The sequence below is a fragment of the Mustelus asterias genome, chromosome 25 (genome assembly GCF_964213995.1).
Source record: "Mustelus asterias chromosome 25, sMusAst1.hap1.1, whole genome shotgun sequence".
NCBI lineage: Eukaryota > Metazoa > Chordata > Chondrichthyes > Carcharhiniformes > Triakidae > Mustelus > Mustelus asterias.
The window spans coordinates 14,826,696-14,849,352 of record NC_135825.1 but is presented as its reverse complement, the minus strand read 5'-3'; the positions used below and the strand labels follow the sequence as shown (position 1 = coordinate 14,849,352).

The 22,657-nt window shown below is 42.8% G+C and overlaps 1 protein-coding gene across 2 annotated transcripts in view; it reads left to right on the top strand.

The window, feature by feature from the left end:
* LOC144511816 (fibroblast growth factor receptor substrate 2-like) overlaps positions 1–22,149 on the top strand; it is a 79,836-nt gene extending 57,687 nt beyond the window's left edge. The window contains exons 4-8 of one of the 2 annotated variants that reach the window (XM_078242165.1): positions 960–1,146; positions 3,466–3,627; positions 6,043–6,209; positions 8,170–9,119; positions 17,501–22,149. In XM_078242165.1, the coding sequence (XP_078098291.1) occupies positions 960–1,146; positions 3,466–3,627; positions 6,043–6,209; positions 8,170–9,119; positions 17,501–17,528 (1,494 nt within the window). In that variant the 3' untranslated portion in view covers positions 17,529–22,149. Of the gene's footprint in view, positions 1–959; positions 1,147–3,465; positions 3,628–6,042; positions 6,210–8,169; positions 9,124–17,500 lie in introns of those variants that run through there. The other variant, XM_078242166.1, reaches the window with a different exon arrangement.
* Positions 22,150–22,657: the final 508 nt, after the last annotated feature.

Genomic DNA, 22,657 nt, shown 5'->3' with positions numbered 1-22,657 from the left:
AGACAGTTGAAGGCCCTACCACCCACTGTAGAGCTGGGGAAGGTACAGTAGCCATGATGTGGAGATGCCGGCGTTGGACTGGGGTAAGCACAGTAAGAAGTCTCTCGACACCAGGTTAAGTAGGTACAGTACAGTGAAGGTACAGTAGGCCAGAACTGGATTTGTTAGAAGTAAGAAGTTTAACAACACCAGGTTAAAGTCCAACAGGTTTATTTGGTAGCAAAAGCCACACAAGCTTTCGGAGCATAGGATTGGCCTGCTTACGTAGGGAGGAGCAAGGCTATGGAATGAGGTGTAAACACACACAATATTTTTGTAATTTGTTTACCATGATATGGGAAACCAATGGAGCTCAACAAGAACAGACCAATTGTGGAGACAAACTTTATGCAGTGGAGGATGGAGTTCTGGAAGACAGTTACTTGGTAGTAAAGAAATTGATGAAAAAAAAGACATGCTGTTGAAACTTCATCTTGCACTCATCAGGATTGATGCAAAAATACCAAATTTCAAGGAACCTTAATTTATAATGGATGAGAAAAGGGTGCTGATTGGTTGGCAGTTGAACTCTGGTTAAGACATTGTGATGGAGAATTTACCACAGAACAGTTATCTCCCAGTCTTTGGTTTAAATTCAAAAAAGGCAACTTTGCTCTGGTCGATGCATTCCCAATGCACCAAGGTCAGACATGTGGGATTCAACTTGAATGGGGACCTTGGAAGGAGTTGAGTTAATGAGCAACAGTGCAGAAGTTTGGTAGAAAGGCTTTGGTTTTGCTCGTGTTTAGCAACACAAAATTTGGCTCATACACAGCTTGATGTCAGACAAGCAGAAGGGAAGTGATGGAGAGGTAAATCTGAATGTTGTAGCCATAGATATGAATGCTGACTGCATGGATACCAAGACTAGATAAAGCATAATTTAGAGTGCATCTTCACAGTGATACTCTCTACCACAGGTGACAAACGTCGATGATGATGGTAATGAGCTGGGCTCTGGGATCATGGAATTGACCAACTCTGAGCTGATTTTGCACACCAGGAAACGAGATGCGGTGAGATGGCCGTATCTCTGTCTCCGTCGCTATGGTTACGACTCCAACCTCTTCTCATTTGAGAGCGGTAGAAGGTGTCAGACTGGGCAAGGTTAGTTTTTGAATTGTCAACTGAACTGTTTAGTATGGGTGACACCGTGGCACTGCTGACTCACAGCGCCAGGGACCCGTGTTTGATTCCCGACTTGGGTCGCTGCTTGTGTGGAGTCTGCACATTGTCCCTGTGTCTGCATAGGTTTCCTCCGGGTGCTCCGATTTCCTCCCACAGTCCGAAAGACATGCTGATTAGGTGCATTGGCCATTCTCCCTCGCTGTACCCAAACAAGCGCCGGAGTGTGGCGACTAGGGGATTTTCACTGCAACTTCACTGCAGTGTTAATGTAAGCCTACTTGTTACACAAATAAATAAATGTATAATATTACAGAAGCTCTTCATTCTTTTCTATAAATGTACTAAACAAATCCTGTGCAATTCAGGCCAGTGGCTTTTGTTTAAAAGGAATCTTTGGAACAGCAGAACCTCTAGTGAAAATCACAAGAATCCAATATAATTAAAAACTTTGATTACAGGGAAGAGTAACACACTCCTACATTATAGAAAGGGCTATGGGTTTTCTTTTTTAATGAAAAAAATGAATGGAATCGTGAAGTGCAATCCCAAAATGTGGGTAAAAGTCCTGAAACTCATTCGACATTTCCGTTTGGAAGACTAACTACTGGTTGCGTGCCACTTAAACTTAGCTGCCACTTCATAACTTAGCTGTTTTAGCTGGCTTGGTGGAAAGCGCGGCAGACATATGTTAAGTCATTCTTTAGCCAACTTGATTGCATTGTTAATGTAATCCTACTTGTGACTAATAAATAAACTTTAAATATGGGATTCAGAGACCCAACTTCTTTTGTTTAAAGAAAATAGCAGAAGAGCAAATATTTGAACCATCAATAAACAATATCCATCATCTTCCATTTAGTATGTGGGGCAAGTTTCTTCATCAATGCACATTGACTTCCAAAGGAAGTTGAGCAGGTCTTGTCAACTCTGGCAAATAAATCTACAAAGTAAAAAGACCAAGAAAGCATGAATGGTAGGGCTGACATAACCACCCCTCCCAGTCAATGGTGAAACCTCGCACCCTCTTCCACCCCACAAATTGTCACGCTGTCTCTACAGAAAGGCAAAGCAAACCTGAGGGAATAGAACTTGAGGCCAATGCAGGAGAAAGGAGACATTTTTCTCCATGGCTGAAATAAAATCCAGCAGATGGTGGTTGTCCACATTGCTGTGCAAACTCAGCTACTTAAGGTGATACGTTTTAGGGAAAGCTCAGTGGAAACAGGCGGAAGAATAGAAAGGTATTCTGATAAGGTTAGATGAAGTAGGGGGGGGGGGAGGAGTAGAGCTTCAATCCCTGGGATAGTGTTGGGCCAAATGCTGAGTGACAGTAGCTAAGTTTCTCTAGCCGAAAGCTAGCATTCGATATGTTGTAAATATACTTCAATGCAGTATTTATAGAACACAAATTAAATAGTGAAAAGACCCCCATTTAAGTGAGTTGTTTCTATTTTTTTAGTTAGCTTAAAATTAATTTCGCTCTTAAACTAAAATTGATTCTGGGAGCTGCATTGTATTTTAAATTAATAGTTTCAGTGCACCACCTACTGCTCGCTAAAAGTAACTGCTGGAAAACTTATAGCACTGATTTATCTTAGAACGAAGAAAATTACAGCGCAGGAACAGGCCCTTCGGCCCTCCAAGCCGGTACCGACCATGCTGCCCGACTGAACTAAAACCTCCTACTCTTCCGGGGACCATGTCCCTCTATTCCCATCCTATTCATGTCTTTGTCAAGACACCCCTTAAAAGTCACTATTGTATCTGCTTCCACTACCTCCCCCAGCGAGTTCTAAGCACCCACCACCCTCCGTGTTAAAAAGACTTGCCTCGTACATCTCCTTTAAACCTTGCCCCTCGCACCTTAAACCTATGCCCCCTAGAAACTGACTCTTCCACCCTGGGGAAAACTTCTGATTATCCACTCTGTCCATGCCCCTCATAATCTTGTAGACTTCTATCAGGACTTCTATCTTGCAGTGAGAAAATATAGCAAGTGATCACACTGCCAGTACAATTGAGAGACTACTTTAGTACTGTAGCACTTAAGGGCAGTGTTTGATGTATGCAACTATTCTTGTTACTCAGTACTGGGTATGAGCAGCTGAGCTTTAAGGTGCATGAAATTAGAATAATTCTTCAAAAGCTATAGATTGCCAGATCTCAAATAGTGAACCAATCAAAGCAGACCTGGATTTCATTGAGTGAAATGTCAGTAATCCATTTCTTGATGTCTTTTTCAGGACTTCTGATTTTCACAATTTGCACTCAATAACTGATTTCTCACTTACTTTGCAGGCATTTTTGCCTTCAAGTGTGCACGTGCTGAGGAGATTTTTAACCTTCTCCAAGAGATCATGCAGTGTAACAGTATTAACGTTGTTGAGGAGCCCATGATGATATCAAGAAACACTCATCCAACAGAGCTTGATTTACCAAGGACACCTCAGACACCGACCAGTGAGTGATTGTGGATGATGCTTCTGGGATTTTTGGGTTTGAGGGAAAACGGATTGTGTTTTATTGGATGAGTTAGATGGATATTTTATTGTATTCCCTAAAGCCAAGTTATCCACTGTATAATTCCAACCACCTACAGCAACAACTTACATTGAAATAGTGTTCTTAATGTAGAACAAATGTCCCAAGGTGCTCCACTGAGGTATAATGACGAGGTGAATGTGAAGGCCAAGAGAAAGCTATTAGGAGGGATATTGTTTGGATGAAGAAGTTGATTTTCAGGAGCCATTGAAAAGGAGATGTTGAAATAGGGAAGAGTCAGGGAGCAAATTACAGAACATGAGGCCTAAATGGTTGAAGGCATGGCTACCAGAGAAGTGAAGGGAGGGAGAGGGGGGGAGGTGCTTTAAGAGGCTGCATAACCAGAAAGGGGCAAGGCCATGAAGATATTTAAATTAAGCTTGAGTACTTCAATGCATCAGTGTAAGTCAGCAATGGCAGGGTGTTAGGTAAGTGGGAAACAAAATATGAGTAGTTGGGTTTTGGATGAATTAAAGTTTATGGAGGATAGGAGGGTGGGGGATAGAAGTCCAGGATTTTGAACACTCTGCATGACAACACTGAGGCAACAACATCTTGTATTTATATAGTGCCTTTACTGTAACTAAATGTCCCAAGATGCATTACTGGATTGTTTATGAAACAAAATTTGACATGGGCCCACAGGAGATATGAAGGTAGATGGCCAAAAGTTTGGTTGATGGTAGGTTTTAAGGAGGAAAGAGAAATGATGAGGCTAGAGAGGGAATTCCAGAGCTTGGTACCTAGTCACCAATAATGGAGCAGTTAAGTACAGATGCTCGAGAGGAGCACAGGCATATCAGGGGATTGTAGGGCTGAGGGAAATTAAGGAGATGGGGAGGAGTGAGTCCATGGGCAGATTTAAAATGGTGATTGAGAGAAAGAAGTGAGTGTTATCAGCATACAAGTGGTAACTGATCCCGTGTCTGGGTGATTTACCAAGGGCAACGTGTAATGAGGAAGAGCTGAGGCCCAAGAATAGATACTTGGGGACTGTAGTTGTTGTGATGGAGGGACATTGAAAGAAAAGCCATTGCTGCCAATTCTCTGCATTCAGTTGTGTTGGTAAGAGTGGAACCAAGCACAAGTCTCATTGAGTTGGACAGCAGAATACAGTTGGAGAGAATGGTGAGGCTGACTCAAAAGGTTCCAGAGGGAAAACGGAAGGATAAGGCACCACAGTCATGGTGGTGCTCAGTTGTGACAATTATTTAGGGACATTGATGCTGTGGCAGGTTGGAAATCTTTTGGGAGTGATTCAGATGGGAAGGTGTGCAAAGGATGGGTACTTATCCAGGAGGCAGTACAATGTTTAAGAACTTTGGAGATGTAAAGGAAATTGGGGATGAGGCGATTAGGTTGCAAGGACAAAGACGTAGATGGTGACAACTCTAGCTTTCAAAGTGGGGGGTGGTTGGGGCGTTGTGGTGATGAAGCTGTAGTAACTAAGAGACTGAAATATTTGCAATCTCAGCTGGCAGGAAGGCCAGGGAGAGATGTTGGATTGAAGGCAATTTTGTGGGAATAGGTCAAGTGAGTAGGAATTAGATCTTGTTGATGACATGAGCTCGAAGAGGTCATAAGGGGTGACGACAGAAATTGTAGAAAAAGACACAAGTTTGGGGTTAGGATAGTGAGAGAAAGATCCTCGGAAAATATTTGTTTGCGGGGGGGGGACCAGGACATTAAAAGTGAAGGTGAGGGAATGATTGAGTCAATGAGCAACTGTAGAAATATTGTGGTGAATCAAATGGCAAAAGTTTGATGTAGTTTGAAAGTGCAGTTATGATTAACTTAAATTATAGTTAAGGATGGGTGCAGAAGGAAAGTAGTGCTGGAATGGGATAAAAGCCCTCTTATTCTGTCCATGTAAATCAAGAGTTATTTCAACAGCCTCTATTTCTTTGTAGGACTACAATTAAGTGTGAAGAGACAAGTGGCTTGTTTATTTGCTAGGGTTAAAATACCTATGTTGTGCGTGTCACTTATCTGACACCCTCCTAATACCACTAAAACAAGGTATGAAGCCGTAATCCCAAATTTCTCTGTTACTTTTGCTTCTGTAGAGTACGTGATTTCTTCCACTTTGGGGAAGAGGAAGTTGATTTTGTTTACCATATATCTTGCCAGTGTGACTCTTGTTGTAATATAACAATTACTTTCCTGTCGAATCTCTTGGAAGGGCCCAATGATGTTCCCATGAAGGTGAAAGGGTTAGAGGTAAAGGAACAAATATAGAGCCAAATAACTGGAAAGGGTTTTGGAATAGCTTGTGAATGTGAACCTGCAGCTCAACTTTCTGCAGTAAAGCTGAATACAAATGATTTTTTTCAGCCCCTGGCTTTGCTGTGCCAGGATTTCCAAATGGGTTCCCTTGTTATCCACCAATGGGCGATGGCTCCTCTCACCCATCAACTCGACATCCCTCCATAGGAAGTGCACGCCTCTCCTCAGTGGGTGAAGATTCTACGCATCCTTTGATCATCGGAGGTGATGATCAGGTGTGTACATATCCATTTATGACCAATTTAGTTCGCTGTTTGAAATTTTCACCATCTATGAATTATTATAGCCTTAAAATATTGCAGTAATCCAATAAAAGTCATGGTTTTTGGGTTCATGAACTTGTCCCTTTTCATATTATTTTGATGACATTATTCGTTGTTGGAAAGCAATTTGGACTTGGGAGGTATACAGCTATATAACTTAAAATGGGGATAAACAACAAATGTCAGCATTTGAAAAGACAGAAGAAGCTTTTGGTCTATATTGTGCTTGGAACAAAGGGCAGTGTAAATGTAGAAATGAAAATCCACCCCTCCCCCACCCCCATGTCCAGGTACCAGGTGAGTTGAAAATTTCAAAATTGTGGTTGCTATATTTTTGTTAGACAAGAGGGAGACAATGGCCGAGTGGTATTCTCACTAGACTGTTAATTCAGAAACTCAACTAATGTTCTGGGGACTCTGGTTTGAATCCCGCCACGGCTGATGGTGGAACTTGAATTCAGTAGAACTATCCGGAATTAAGAATCTGCCGATGACCCTGAAACCGTTGTTGGAAAAACCCATCAGATTCACTAATGTCCTTTAGGGAAGGAAACCTGCCGTCCTTACCTGGTCTGCCCTACATGTGACTCCAGAGCCACAGCAATGTGGCTGACTCTCAACTGCCCTCTGAAATGGCCTAGCAAGCCACTCAGTTCAGAGGCAGCTAGGGCTGGGCAATAAATGCTGATGTGGAGATGCCGGCGTTGGACTGGGGTAAACACAGTAAGAGTTTTAACAACACCAGGTTAAAGTCCAACAGGCTTATTTGGTAGCAAATTTATTTGGTAGCTAATGGCATGTTGGACTTCAACCTGGTGTTGTTAAAACTCATACAATAAATGCTGGCCAGCCAGAGGTGCCCATGTCCTACGAATGAATAAAATAAAGGTGTAGGAGTTCTGGAGCTGAATGGCCTACTCCTGTTCCTATCTGCTGGAAGATAAGCGAGCCACTTTATATGGTGATACTTGTCAAGAAAGAACCTATATTCTGCACAGTCGAAGACAAGTGTAAATGCATTACACAATTGCTGTCATGAAATGATCAGAATTAAGTACCGAATTCAACTCCGCAGTAACCTCTGGATAAGTGTAATGTTAAATCTATTAAAGCACTCAAGCAGGCATTTCCTTAACTTATCTGCTTGATCAGAAAGTATATCTTCTGGCATATACTGGAAATTGCTTTAACCTATAAATGTACAAGAAATGTCACATTTGACATGCAAATGAGATGTACAGTGCACAGCCCATCCTCTGTTGCACATGATTCATGGCAATACCCGAATGGTTAAGTGTTCCAGGTAAGCATTAATTTGGACTGTTGCATTTGTCGTCAAAATAGATTAACATAGTATTAAAATTCTGGCTAATTATTTGATAAGAAAACAGTATTGTTGTGCTAGAGGGTGTGTTTATTAGTGAATATATATAATTTATTTTTAGAAATGATGTGAAATAATTTTTCATTGGAAAAATGAAAGACTAAATCCAAATTATCTGTTATGATACCAACCTAACCAAATTTCTCAGCACGGAGGGAAATCAGTCGCAAGCTAAATTATTGTCGTCTTTATAATGTTCAACCTAATTTCACAATGTAGCAATAGAACTTTTAGGACATTGGACAGATGATTGATTCTGGTAAATTGGATAAAATTAAGAAAATAAAGCAGTGTTCTGTGTTAATAGAATACGGAATAGGTCTGTGGACTGAATCTCTTCAGTTGTAAGTTGAATTAAAGCAGTTTGTATTACATACAATATTATGAACAAATCAAATGATTTTGTTTCCTCTAATTATATGACTGTCTGATCCATGTTCAGTCCTGATTAACTTTGGTTACACTTACAAATCCTAAGTGTGTAGTGACTGTTTTTTAATCAACATTTTGTGGCCCCTTTCCTTACAGGTTCACACATACGTGAATACTTCTAATGTTGATGAGGAGAGGAAGAAAAGACCCTGTGTTCATGGTCTAACAGAGGCACGGCCATCCATTTCTGAAATGATGCGAAGCCACGCAAATCACTGTCCTGCAACGGAGGACAGAACTCCTCAAGTCCTCCTGCAGCCTGGGGAGGTCAAGTTTGTCCTGGGACCAACGCCGGTTCAGAAACGGATAATGGAGCGTGAAAGGATAGAGTGGCATAAAGATCTCACTGAATACAGTGGTGGTGGCTTGAGTTTTGTGGACCGAGATAATTTCCACGATGGCGTGGAGTACAGCATGGCTTGTGCGTCTAACAACAAGATGACTTATGAGAATATTAATGGTTTACTTGTGTCCGCTGGCACAGGGTTACGACGAGGTCGGCTCAAGATGGGTGGGGATGGCCAGAACCTTAACAATTGTGCTCATAGGAAGACAGCCATGCTGAACTATGAAAACCTACCCTCTTTACCTCCTGTGTGGGAAAGTCAGACACAAAGGCGGGAGGAAGAGGATTGGAGTGACCCTGGAACTCCTCCACAAAATGGATACCACAATAACTTTGACCCATTGCGGAACTATGTCAATACTGAGAATGTAACTATTCAACCTGGTTTGCATAAAGTAGACTTCACCCGGCGGCGGGATTGCACTCCAAATGTCTTCAGCTTTGACTTTAAGCGTTCGTGCCCCGAACAAAGACAATTAAACTACATCCAAGTGGAGCTGGAGGGTGGGAGTGACTCGGATAATCCCCAGACCCCCAAAATGCCCAGCACTCCAGTCCCGCCAACTCCGACACGTAGGACTGAGTTTTACGCTGTGATAGACATTAAAAAGACAGCTGCTATGTCCAGTTTGCAAAAAGCACTACCAAGGGATGATGGGACATCAAGGAAGACAAGGCACAACAGTACAGATCTGCCATTGTAAGCATCAACAATTTCCATCCTTGAGATTATTAGTATTTACATCTTCCTGTTCAGATTAGGATGCAGCCCCATTCTGTTGCTCGACCCTTTTTCGCCTCTCCCTGGGGATCACATGGTCTGGAATAGGGGGGTGGGGGTGAGTTAATAGGTTGTAATGAACAAAGCATCGTAGCTGTGAGGGACAGCTCGGTGGATAGGATATTGGTATGTAGATAGGCTGGAAAATTGGGCGGGGATCCTGGATTCAGGATTCAATCCTGGACCGGGGAGCGGCGCGGGCTTGGAGGGCCGAAGGGCCTGTTCCTGTGCTGTATTGTTCTTTGTTCTTTGTTCTTTGACCCAAGTCACTGCGCATGCTACATGGACCTGAGCAGCTATTTGACCATGAGGTGCAGGTTTGAAATGTGTATACTTCAATGCCAGGAGTATTCGCAATAAAGTGGGTGAACTTGCAGCGTGGATCAGTACCTGGGACTTCGATGTTGTGGCTATTTCAGAGACATGGATAGAGCAGGGGCAGGAATGGATGCTGCAGGTCCCGGGGTTCAAATGTTTTAGTCGAAGTAGGGAAGGAGGTAGAAGAGGGGGAGGGGTAGCATTATTGGTCAGAGATTGTATCACAGTGTCAGAGAGGAGGTTTGATGAGGACTTATCTGTTGAGGTAGTATGGGCGGAGATTAGAAATAGGAGAGGAGAGGTCACCCTGTTGGGAGTCTTTTATAGACCTCCTAAAAGTTCTAGAGAGGTTGAGGAAAGGATTGCGGAGTCAATCCTGCTTAGGAGTGAAAGTAATAGGGCAATTGTTATGGGGGATTTTAACTTGACTAATATTGACTGGAATTGTTATAGCTCTAGCTCGTTAGAGGGGTCAGTTTTTGTTCAAAGCGTGCAGGAAGGTTTTTTGACTCAGTATGTAGACAGGCCAACTAGAGGTGAGGCTATATTGGATCTGGTGCTGGGAAATGAGCCAGACCAGGTGCTAGACTTGGAAGTTGGTGTGCATTTTGGTGATAGTGACCACAATTCGGTTACGTTCACCTTAGTGATGGAAAGGGATAGGCATGAACCTCGGGCCAGTGGTTTTAGCTGGGGGAAGGGTAATTATGAGGCTATTAGGAGAGAATTAGGAAACATAGGTTGGACTAGGAGATTACAGGGACTGGGAACGTCCGACATGTGGAGTTTTTTCAAGGAGCAGCTACTGCGAGTCTGTGATAGGTATGTCCCTGTCAGGCAAGGAGGAATTGGTAGGGCTAGGGAACCGTGGTGCACCAAAAAAGTTTCTTTGTTGGTTAAAAAGAAAAAGGAGGCTTATGTTCGGATGAGACGTGAGCACTCGGGTAGTGCACTAGAAAGCTTTAGATTGGCTAAGAGAGAGTTGAAGAGCGAGCTTAGAAGGGCTAAAAGGGGACATGAGAAGACTTTGGCGGATAGGGTTAAAGAGAATCCTAAGGCGTTCTATAGGTATGTCAAGAACAGAAGGTTGGTTAGGGCAAGTTTAGGGCCAGTTATAGATGGCAGAGGGAAGTTATGTGTGGAACCGGAGGAGATTGGTGAAGCATTGAACCAATATTTCTCTTCGGTGTTCACGCAAGGGGACATGAATATAGCTGAGGAGGACACTGGGTTGCAAGGGAGTAGAATAGACAGTATTACAGTTGATAAGGAGGATGTGCAGGATATTCTGGAGGGTCTGAAAATAGATAGATCCCCTGGTCCGGATGGGATTTATCCAAGGATTCTCTGGGAGGCAAGAGAAGTGATTGCAGAGCCTCTGGCTCTGATCTTCAGGTCGTCGTTGGCCTCTGGTATAGTACCAGAAGATTGGAGGTTAGCGAATGTTGTCCCATTGTTTAAGAAGGGGAACAGAGACTTCCCCGGGAATTATAGACCGGTGAGTCTCACTTCTGTTGTCGGCAAGATGTTGGAAAAAATTATAAGGGATAGGATTTATAGTTATTTGGAGAGTAATGAATTGATAGGTGATAGTCAGCATGGTTTTGTGGCAGGTAGGTCGTGCCTTACTAACCTTATTGAGTTTTTTGAGAAAGTGACCAAGGAGGTGGATGGGGGCAAGGCAGTGGACGTGGTATATATGGATTTTAGTAAGGCGTTTGATAAGGTTCACCATGGTAGGCTTCTGCAGAAAATGCAGATGTATGGGATTGGGGGTGATCTAGGAAATTGGATCAGGAATTGGCTAGCGGATAGGAAACAGAGGGTGGTGGTTGATAGTAAATATTCATCATGGAGTGCGGTTACAAGTGGTGTACCTCAGGGATCTGTTTTGGGGCCACTGCTGTTTGTAATATTTATTAATGATCTGGATGAGGGTATAGTTGGGTGGATTAGCAAATTTGCTGATGACACCAAAGTCGGTGGTGTGGTAGACAGTGAGGAAGGGTGTCGTAGTTTGCAGGAAGACTTAGACAGGTTGCAAAGTTGGGCCGAGAGGTGGCGGATGGAGTTTAATGCGGAGAAGTGTGAGGTAATTCACTTTGGTAGGAATAACAGATGTGTTGAGTATAGGGCTAACGGGAGGACTTTGAATAGTGTGGAGGAGCAGAGGGATCTAGGTGTATGTGTGCATAGATCCCTGAAAGTTGGGAATCAAGTAGATAAGGTTGTTAAGAAGGCATATGGTGTCTTGGCGTTTATTGGTAGGGGGATTGAATTTAGGAGTCGTAGCGTTATGTTGCAACTGTACACAACTCTGGTGCGGCCGCACTTGGAGTACTGTGTGCAGTTCTGGTCCCCACATTACAGGAAGGATGTGGAGGCTTTGGAGAGGGTGCAGAGGAGGTTTACCAGGATGTTGCCTGGTATGGAGGGGAGATCCTATGAGGAGAGGCTGAGGGATTTGGGATTGTTTTCGCTGGAAAGGCGGCGGCTAAGAGGGGATCTTATTGAAACATATAAGATGATTAGAGGTTTAGATAGGGTGGATAGTGATAGCCTTTTTCCTCTGATGGAGAAATCCAGCACGAGGGGGCATGGCTTTAAATTGAGGGGGGGTAGTTATAGAACCGATGTCAGGGGTAGGTTCTTTACCCAGAGGGTGGTGAGGGATTGGAATGCCCTGCCAGCATCAGTTGTAAATGCGCCTAGTTTGGGGGCGTTTAAGAGATCCGTAGATAGGTTCATGGACGAAAAGAAATTGGTTTAGGTTGGAGGGTCACAGTTTTTTTTTTAACTGGTCGGTGCAACATCGTGGGCCGAAGGGCCTGTTCTGCACTGTAATGTTCTATGTTCTATGTTCTATGAACGTTTGTTTCCACCTATGCCTCTTTTCTGTTAGGAATAGCAATAACAGTTGTGCATCCTCGTTGATTTTGTTAGTATCCCTACAACCTCCCTGCCCAGGTCAGCTGATCCACAAAGATCGTGGATCAAATCAGCATCTTGCTGTTTTGAGTAATAAAAGCAAGATACCTCAGATACTGGAAATCTGAAATTAAAAACAGAAAATGCGGGAAAAAAACTCAGCAGGTCCGACAGCATCTGTGGCGTGAGAAACTGCTAATGTTTCAAAGTCCATTATTGTTTCTCTTCGGAACTGAAGAGAGATAGAAACGTGATTGGTTTTATGCTCTTGAAATAGGGGAGGGTCAGGTAGAACTGCTGTTTTCTATCTATTTAAGAAAAGGCAGATGGAAATCTGAATCAAAAGCACAGCAGGATGGCCAAGTGAGGTTGTGATATTTCAACAGAGCCAGACTAAGTATGTGCTCCGACTCTCTCTTCTCTCCCCGCCCCCCCCCCCCCCCCCCCCCCTCCCCTCTGCCAACCCATCGGAAAACACGTCATAAAATACATGAAGATACAAGTCTGAAGAATCATAGAATCTCTACAGTGCAGAAGGAACCATTTGGCCCAACGAGTCTGCACCAACAACAATCCCACCCAGGCCCTATCCCCAAAACCCCACACATTTACCCTGATAATCCCCCTGACACTGAGGAACAATTTATCACGGCCAATCAATCTAACCCCCACATCTTTGGGAGGAAACCGGAGCACCCGGAGGAAACCCATGCAGACACGAGGAGAACGTGCAAACTCCACACAGTCACCCTAGACCGGAATTGAACCCAAGTCCCAGGTGCTATAAGGCAGCCACTGTGCAGCCCACAAATCATACAGTCCAAAAAGAGGCCATCGGGCTCATCGAGTCTGCTCCGACTCCAAAAAAGCATCCCACCCAGGCATTCCCACCGTATCCCATTAACCCCACACACTTACAATGGTTTATCCACATAACCTACACATCTTCGGTCACTAAGGAGCAATTTAGCATGGCCAATCCACCTAACCTGCACATCTTAAGACTTAGACATAGACATAGAACAGCACAGTACAGTACAGGCCCTTCGGCCCTCAATGTTGTGCCAAGCTTTGTCCGAAACCAAGATCAAGCTATCCCACTCCCTATCATTCTGGTATGCTCCATGTGCCTATCCAATAACCGCTTGAAAGTTCCTTAAGGGTCCAACTCCACTATCACAGCAGGCAGTCCATTCCACACCCCAACCACTCTCTAAGTAAAGAACCTACCTCGGACATCCCTCCTATATCTCCTACCATGAACCTTATAGTTATGCCCCCTAGTAACAGCTACATCCACCCGAGGAAATAGTCTTTGAACATCCACTCTATCTATTCCCCCTCATCATCTTATAAACCTCTATTAAGTCGCCTCTCATCCTCCTCCGCTCCAAAGAGAAAAGCCCTAGCTCCCTCAACCTTTCCTCATAAGACCTACCGCCCCAAACCAGGCAGCATCCTGGTAAATCTCCTCTGCACTCTCTCCAATGCTTCCACATCCTCCTTATAGTGAGGTGACCTGAACTGCACACAATATTCCAAATGTGGTCTCACCAAGGTCCTGTACAGCTGCAGCATGACCCCACGGTTCTTGAACTCAAACCCCCTGTTAATAAACGGTAACACACTATAGGCCTTCTTCACGGCTCTATTCACTTGAGTGGCAACCTTCAGAGATCTGTGGATATGAACCCCAAGATCTCTCTGTTCCTCCACATTCTTCAGAACCCTGCCTTTGACCCTGTAATCCGCATTCAAATTTGTCCTCCCAAAATGAATCACCTCACATTTATCAGGGTTAAACTCCATCTGCCATTTTTTGGCCCAGCTCTGCATCCTATCAATGTCTCTTTGCAGCCTACAACAGCCCTCCACCTCATCCACAAGATTGGTACTCCACCAATCTTGGTGTCATCAGCAAATTTACTGACCCACCCTTCAGCCCCCTCTTCCAAGTCATTGATAAAAATCACAAATAGCAGAGGACCCAGCACTGATCCCTGTGGTACACCGCTGGTAACTGGTCTCCAGTCTGAAAATTTTCCATCCACCACGACCCTCTGTCTTCTATGAGACAGCCAGTTACTTATCCAATTGGCCAAATCTCCCTCTATCCCACACCTCCTTACTTCATGAGCCGACCATGGGGAACCTTATCAAACGCCTTACTAAAATCCATGTATACGACATCAATTGCTCTACCTTCATCTACACACTTAGTTACCTCCTCAAAGAATTCAATCAAATTTGTGAGGCAAGACTTGCCCTTCACGAATCCGTGTTGACTGTACTAAGCTGCATCTTTCCAAATGGTCATAAATCCTATCCCTCAGGACCTTTTCCATTAACTTACCGACCACCGAAGTAAGACTAACCGGCCTATAATTACCAGGGTCATTCCTATTTCCTTTCTTGAACAGAGAAACAACATTCGCCACTCTCCAGTCCTCTGGCACTATCCCCGTGGACAGTGAGGACCCAAAGATCAAAGCCAAAGGCTCTGCAATCTCATCCCTTGCCTCCCAAAGAATCCTAGGATATATCCCATCTGGCCCAGGGGACTTATCGGCCCTCAGGTTTTTCAAAATTGCTAATACATCTTCCCTCAGAACATCTACCTCCTCCAGCCTATCAGTCTGTATCACACTCATCCTCAAAAACATGGCCCCTCTCCTTGGTGAACACTGAAGAAAGGTATTCATTCATCGCCCCTCCTATCTCTTCTGACTCCATGCACAAGTTCCCACTACTATCCTTGACTGGCCCTAACCTCACCCTGGTCATTATTTTATTTCTCACATAAGAGTAAAAAGCCTTGGGGTTTTCCTTGATCCGACCTGCCAAGGACTTCTCATGCCCTCTCCTAAGCCCTTTTTTTTAGCTCATTCCTTGCTACCTTGTAACCCTCAAGCGACCCAACTGAACCTTGTTTTCTCATCCTTCCATACGCTTCCTTTTTCCTCTTGACAAGACATTCAACCTCTTTTGTGAACCATGGTTCCCTCACTCGGCCATTTCCTCCCTGCCTGACAGGGACATACCTATCAAGGACACGCAGTATTTGTTCCTTGAACAAGCTCCACTTTTCATTTGTGCCTTTCCCTGATAGTTTCTGTTCCAAACTCATGCTCCCTAATACTTGCTTAATCGCATCATAATTACCCCTCCCCCAATTATAAACCTTGCCCTGCCGTATGGCCCTATCCCTCTCCATTGCAATAATGAAAGACACCGAATTGTGGTCACTATCTCCAAAGTGCTCTCCCACAAACAAATCTAACACTTGACCTGGTTCATTACCAAGTCCAATGTGGCCCCACCTCTTGTTGGCCTATCCACATATTGTGTCAGGAAACCTTCCTGCACACAAAAACTGCCCCATCCGAACTATTCGACCTATAAAGGTTCCAATCAATATTTGGAAAGTTAAAGTCACCCATGACAACTACCCTGTGACCTCCACACCTATCCATAATCTGTTTTGCAATTTCTTCCTCCACATCTCTATTACTATTTGGGGGCCTATAGAAAACTCCTAACAACGTGACCGCTCCTTTCCTATTTCTAACTTCAGCCCATATTACCTCAGTAGGCAGATCCCCCTCGAACTGCCTTTCTGCAGCCGTTAAACTATCCTTGATTAACAATGCTACTCCTCCACCTCTTTGGACCATGGGAGGAAATTAGAGCACCTGGAGGAAACCCGCGCAGACACTGGGAGAATGTGCCAGCTCCACACACAGTAACAAACCCAATGCTGGAATTGAACCCGGGTCCTTGGCGCTGTGAGGCAGCATTGCTAACCACTGTGTAACCCCATGTCGATTATAGTGTCAAGTGATGCACATTACAACATGCTACGCTTAAATAAAATGGTGTCATTTCACCAACCATACTCAATGTTTGTATGGTGCTTCTGGTCAGGATCTCAATGGACCCCAAGGCACAGCACTATAAATTTGCGCATTAATATACCCATTCGTTCTGTTATGGAGAGTTCAATCACCTGACTTGATTTTGTTTCACTTACTGGTTGTCCTGTGTGTGGCTAGCATTTTTGGTGTTTATCTTTGCTTTGTAGGCATAGCAATGCACAGTGGGATGATTTTGCCCATTGAGCCACAGCGAAGCCCAAAGTAATTCATTTAATTGGAGTTATAAAGGGAGAGATCTGCAGAAGAAATTTTGTTTTGAAACAATATGATTTTTTCCTTGTTAAGGACTTTTGGGAATTGTGAACATTTTTTTGAATTTACATTTTCCAGCTGTTAAATTATTGCATTACAATATAACAAAATAATTTGGGATATGATATGGCAGTCCTATGTTGATTCTTTTTATTTTTTTTACCCCTCCCTTCATAAAATGATAGAATCCCTACAGTGCCGAAAGAGGCCATTCGGCCCATCGAGTCTGCGCTGATCACAATCCCACCCAGGCCCTGTCCCTGTAACCCCACGTATCTACCCTACTAGTCTGCCTGACACTTGAAGGGCAATTTAATATGGCCAATCAACCCAACCCGCACATCTTTGGACTGTGGGAGGAAACCGGCGCACCCAGAGGAAACCCACGCAGACACGGGGAGAACGTGCAAACTCCACACAGTGGAGGCAGTTATTTATCCTCTGCAACAATTTGCTTGGATATACCTCTCAACTTGCCATTCTCATATAGCCCATGACCGAAAACACTTAATATTTATAAAGTTCTTTCCAATCAGATTCATCAACAGCAATCAGGGAGTCCAAACCCTGGCTGGTCTTGCCTTTTACAGAACATCATCTGAAGATTGAAATTAAATCAATTAATATTTTTAAACTTATTTTGTAGGTATTTTATATTTCTGTTTATCTTTTGTGTGTTTGAAGCGTCAGAAAAAAAACAGTGGTTTTTGCTTTTCTTTGTTTGGGCATTGACATAGTATTTGCACATTCTGTGGGGTGGTGACAAGGTGGGATGATGCAGAGAAAGGGGGAGGATGGTTTTACTGGAGTAGGTCAGATATCCATGTTCATGTTTGTTTTTAATCCTTTTTCTATGTTTTGTTACAGCTCTTCATTTGTTGGAACCCACTGCTAGCCATAATTGCCATTAAAATGAGTTCATAGAAAATGTTCTACTTCTGAAGTGTCAAATATGGTACATTATAGTCTACATTTTCTTCTTGGGTAAAACTTTGCCTTTTTTAAAGGGACAGCCTCTGTTTAAAAGGTCTTGCGTGCGCAGACATTTCAGAATGGCTTTAAATTGTCACTACATTCCTGCAGAGATCCTTTGTTAAAGATGACAAGCTTGGTACAGAAATTGTCATTTTTGATGGGCTGCTACTTTCAAAAGGAAATAATATCATGTGCTTTGAGATGTTTTTCTTTGATTTTTTTAAAAATGCTTTATGAAATAGACTGTGTGCAGGCCCAGGAAAACAGATACTGTCTCTTTGATCCAAGTGTCAGGAGGCTATTTAAGGTGTTTGATGCTAGTCATTACTATGCATCAGTCAACATTGTTTCACTGTGCATCGTGTAGTGAAAGATGTAAAAACTACATCGATTGGCTCAGATGAACAACTGTCAAAGGATTAAGGATGTTTGCTACAAATTTCAAAGGTGGCCTGCTCATTGGAAATGCTTTTGCTTTATTTGCCAAGGGGAATCAAATGAATGTTTGATTAGATGGGGATTCTGATACAGTATGTTCGTATTTATAAAATCAACATAGCACAAATGCTCCATCAATACCTCTAAGTTTATCTAGTGAGTAGCTCACCTATTCCTAGTAGGAAAGTCAACAGTTCAATCTAATGGTTGAATTAACTGGTCTCTGCAGTGGTGGTTGGTTAGGGAGGGGAAGAAACGGCAGCACTGCTCCTCCAAGCTGCAGTCCTGTGACTCCTGGAAGAAGGGTGTGCACGTGGGTTTCAGATGAAGAGGCACTCCTGGCTTGTATGTCCTGCTCATGCAAGTTGGAACAGCTTGCTGAAACTCGGTTCTTACCCACGAACAGTGATCATTCTGCCATCGTGCTGGGTATGGGGTCGGGGGGAGTGGGAGGTGGTGAGACCCTCGTGTCTACAGACTTGCAGCAAGGTCCAACAAGCCCATGTGGGGATGGAAGGAAAAGTGAAGGACGGAACAGCTGCAGAAAAGAATTGGCAAGAGAAATTGGACTTAAAAGGCAGTTGGAGTTGTATAAAAGTGTTGCAAGCTAATGTTTAAAAGAATTACTTAAACCTGTTTCTTCAACTGAGTGAAACTCAAGTTGAGATTTGACGTGAGGTGGGTGAATGATTGCGTAGTAGTAATTTCTACAGTGGAAGTAGTATTGACACATGCAATGAGGTTTCAGTTTTTCTCAAGTTTCCAATATATCTACTCTGAATCAGAAAGGAAAGACCCCAAATTTTTAGTTCACCTCAGCTAGTTACATAAGGGGTTATGTGTGCGAGCATCATATATTTTGAAAGTACACACTGTTCCCTTAGATTGTAGGTATTAATCTCCCATCAAAAGAGCAATCATTCATCAAACCGACTTTCTGCGATTTATATTGAACATCCTTAACTCTTATTTCTAGTTCTGTAATTGACTCTTTACATTTTCAGGGTTATAAAACATTATAAAATGTGCCAAAAAAGTGCCAACCCTCCATGCATGAAATAAGATGACATAGTGTTTAACAAAATCCAGTCTGTCTGGTGCCTTTGTTTACACTGAGATTTGCTTGCTCCTTCCGATTGTTGGAGCTTCAAAGTTAATTACTTATTTGTATGTTGTACTTTGGCTGTAGTTAATCAAAAAACACCATAATTCCCTTTTTCAGCTTGTACTTCATTTAATACAACAATGTGAATAAGCCAGTGTTTGGTCATAAGCATTTCTACTGCGGTCTGTGGGAATGCAAATACTGTAATAACTTTCTGCACAAGATCACATAGCCTGACATTTGTCTGACTTTCCCAATATAACCTTCAAAGCTGCAGTATATTATCCATGTTTTGAGTTTGTTGGGAGCGAGTTGACAGATGCAGAGTACCTATGAAAAAGAAATGAAGGACATCATCATTGTTTCCTAAAGAAGATTTTTTTTTAAAAAAAGGTAATTCAGACACTCAACATCTCTGAAGATTTTTATTTGATACTTGAACGTCTCCATCAACTATCAGTCTTAAATCACAAGTCTTTCCAAGTATATTTAAAGGTTAAACATCTTTGTTTTAAAACTCCCTGCAAAACTGGCTATTGTGATGCTGCAAAATCTGGTTAATTGTATGACATTCCTGAAGCTAAATCACTTTCATTTTTCAGAACCAAAAGGCTTTGCTTAATTCCTTTAAAACTGCCTCTTTTCCCCCATCCCCCTCTGCATTTTGAATTTACAGCTGCCATGGTGATGAGTCACAGATGGTGCTGCACTTTGACTTTCTTGTTTAATTAATATGCTGTAGTGAAAAGTCTCCACTTATCTGGAAGAATTTGGAATGTAGTATTACTGAACTGGTTTCTATTGTACAATTGTCATGTGTTTAACCTGAAAATGATGCCTCTTGTAACACCGGTACTAGTGTGGCACATTGTAGAAAGTGCAGCTTGTGACTGAGACTTGGGCTGAAAGTAACATTTCCACACAGCAGCTTTTCATCCCTAAGCCTGGTTGGCTGTGTGAGTAAATGCAGTGAGGCACCAAGGAGTTTTCCTGGGCAAGGTGAAGAAAGTTAAAGAGTGGGAGTCACTTCTGCGCTTCGTTCACACGGGGCCAGTTTACTGGTTTAACACGAAAAGATCTTGCACAATTGCCGATTTGTCAGTGAGAAAATGCGTAGAAATAATAAAATAACTTCAAAAAGGGGGGTGGGGTGGTAGAGAAGTCAAAGAGAGGTACGTGTTGGGCTCCTCCAATAGCTTAGTGAGGTAATGCAATGAGTAGCTGGTACTACAACCGGGGATCTTTTGGATTCACGGTGGATCTATAAGCTGGTTTCAGTTGGAGACGGTGGTAGGTAGCCTTGGTGCAGTTGGCCTTAGTGCCACCGGGTTGGGGGGGGGTGGAGGTACAAGTGGCCACTGCTCCTTATACTTGTTGCTATCCAGTGCCCCGGCTGATGATGTGCTTGCGAGGATATCTGAGGACAGGCTGCAATTATCCCCTCTCAAGGTGAATTCGCGTGTTGACTGTTGAATCTCACACCTGAATAAATGACCATTTGAACTAGCTGCTGCTCATCGAATTAGACCCCAGGAAAGAGTCAAGACCTTCTAAAGGGAAAGATCGGAGGGGCAAAGCAAGTTGACATGAGCTAGTAAATGGAATCTGAAATCAGTCACTACCGCAGCATCCCACCAGATGGAACTAAAGTATCATATTTTAGGAATTTACAATTGATTCTGTGGAATGTAGTTTGAGACAGCAAAGTGTGGGGCATAGCAGCAATTAATGACATTTCAATTGTCCAGCCATACATTATGTGCATTTAACTGTTTTCATATTATGCTTAAACAGATATTGGTGGGAATATATTGCAGCTTTGAAAACATTTTCAGTGTGTGTTTTGAAAGCTAAGAGTTGCCAAATTGCATTTACTTTTTCCGATGTTGGGTGCAGTTGCGGTTTTTAGTTTTTTTTCACCAGGATTAAGCTGATTTCCACTCAACAAGTATACGTGGCCTTTGTTATGTGTGTGTGTGTTCATTTCCAGGATCATCTGTATTCACCAGGGATTAGGGATTTTGTCCTTTTGAACTGAACTTGGGACTGCACCAGTTCTGTGCACAACGTTTTGAACTTCAGTTGGCCAAATGAATGGCTTCACAGTATTATCTTCTATATGCAGGTGTACTCATCAGGGTGAGGTTGAACAGGGCTAAAGAATGAAACTTCATTTCCACTTTGTGCCTTCTTTTGCACTCTTTGATCAGGCATTGCTCAGAACAGATCTGAAAATGAATATAGCTTTCAAGTCCTAGATGTACCTGAACTGCATCAATTTGGGTTCTGTAACAACCTTGCTTAGTTTGTCTTAGATGAAAATTTCTAATCGGTGCCAAATTAGGGTTGGCTTTGAACTACAGATTCCAACTGGAAACTGGATGAAGACTTGTCAGATTTTTTTTCTAATTTGTTTTCTTTTAATTTGTGGCAAACTTGTGGCAGGTGGTGGAGATTGTGTTCTCTCCAAGTAGGATTCGAATCCAGATTCCTAGGGTAAGAGAGCAATGCTTTGGACAACACAACAGCCACGATTTTCTCCAACCAGGCTGATGGATACAAAGCTCAAAGGGTAGTTGAGACTGGGACTTGCACTCTGTTGCACTGCTAAAGTTACAGATCCTTTACAGCACTCTCGAGCCAAGAACCGATGATATTAAAGAGATTATTGTGCTGTCTGGATTTCTATTCAGGGTTTTCCACCAGCTCTCTTGTAATCCAAAACCATGTAGTTAACATCAACCGATGGATGTTTTAAAAAAACTAAGGATGAAAGCCAAGAATCCTTGTATCTTGTTGACCTGGCTTGGTCAGGTCTACAATAGTTATAACTTCATATTGTGCAATTTTAGCCTTAAAATACTGGCCTTGGTGTTTCCTGTGCAAACTGTTGTGTTCTCTGGGGTGAGGTAAAGCATTTTAATTGAAATTTGAAGTTCTCTCTATTTGCTAAATCATTTAGAAGGCCATGTCATCACTCCCCCACCTCTCTATTTATAAAAAAAAAAGAAATTTGACCTCTGATCAGTTGCTGAAACTGCTGATTACAGTTATGTTTACAGATTAGCACTGAAGTTTCTTTTACAGCTAAGTGCCTAAGTTGCCATATGGATTGGCTGGTAGCAGGTGTCTGTTTTCTAAATATTGTAATTGGTGTTTTCTTTCTGTGTTTGGCGGGGGTGGGTATATTAGAAGGTGGATGCTACTAATGCCAAGATTCAAATATTACAAATATGCTTGGAATGTAAGGCTTTGCCTGACTTAATCTGTAAAATGTAGAGGTGAGAAGCAAGTGCCTTATCACTGTGCTAGTAAGATGTTTAGATGGAAGCAAGATTTTTAAATACCGTTGTGGTTGGCCACACTTCTTCCCTGTCCTCCTAATTACATATCTGTAGTAGGGGCTAAGACTTCCATGAAACTAGGTTACTTGGTCTTGAGTCATTATTATTGTCATAAAAGCAAAAGTGGAAAGTGGTTTCATTCTTCCGCACTGGTGACCAAAA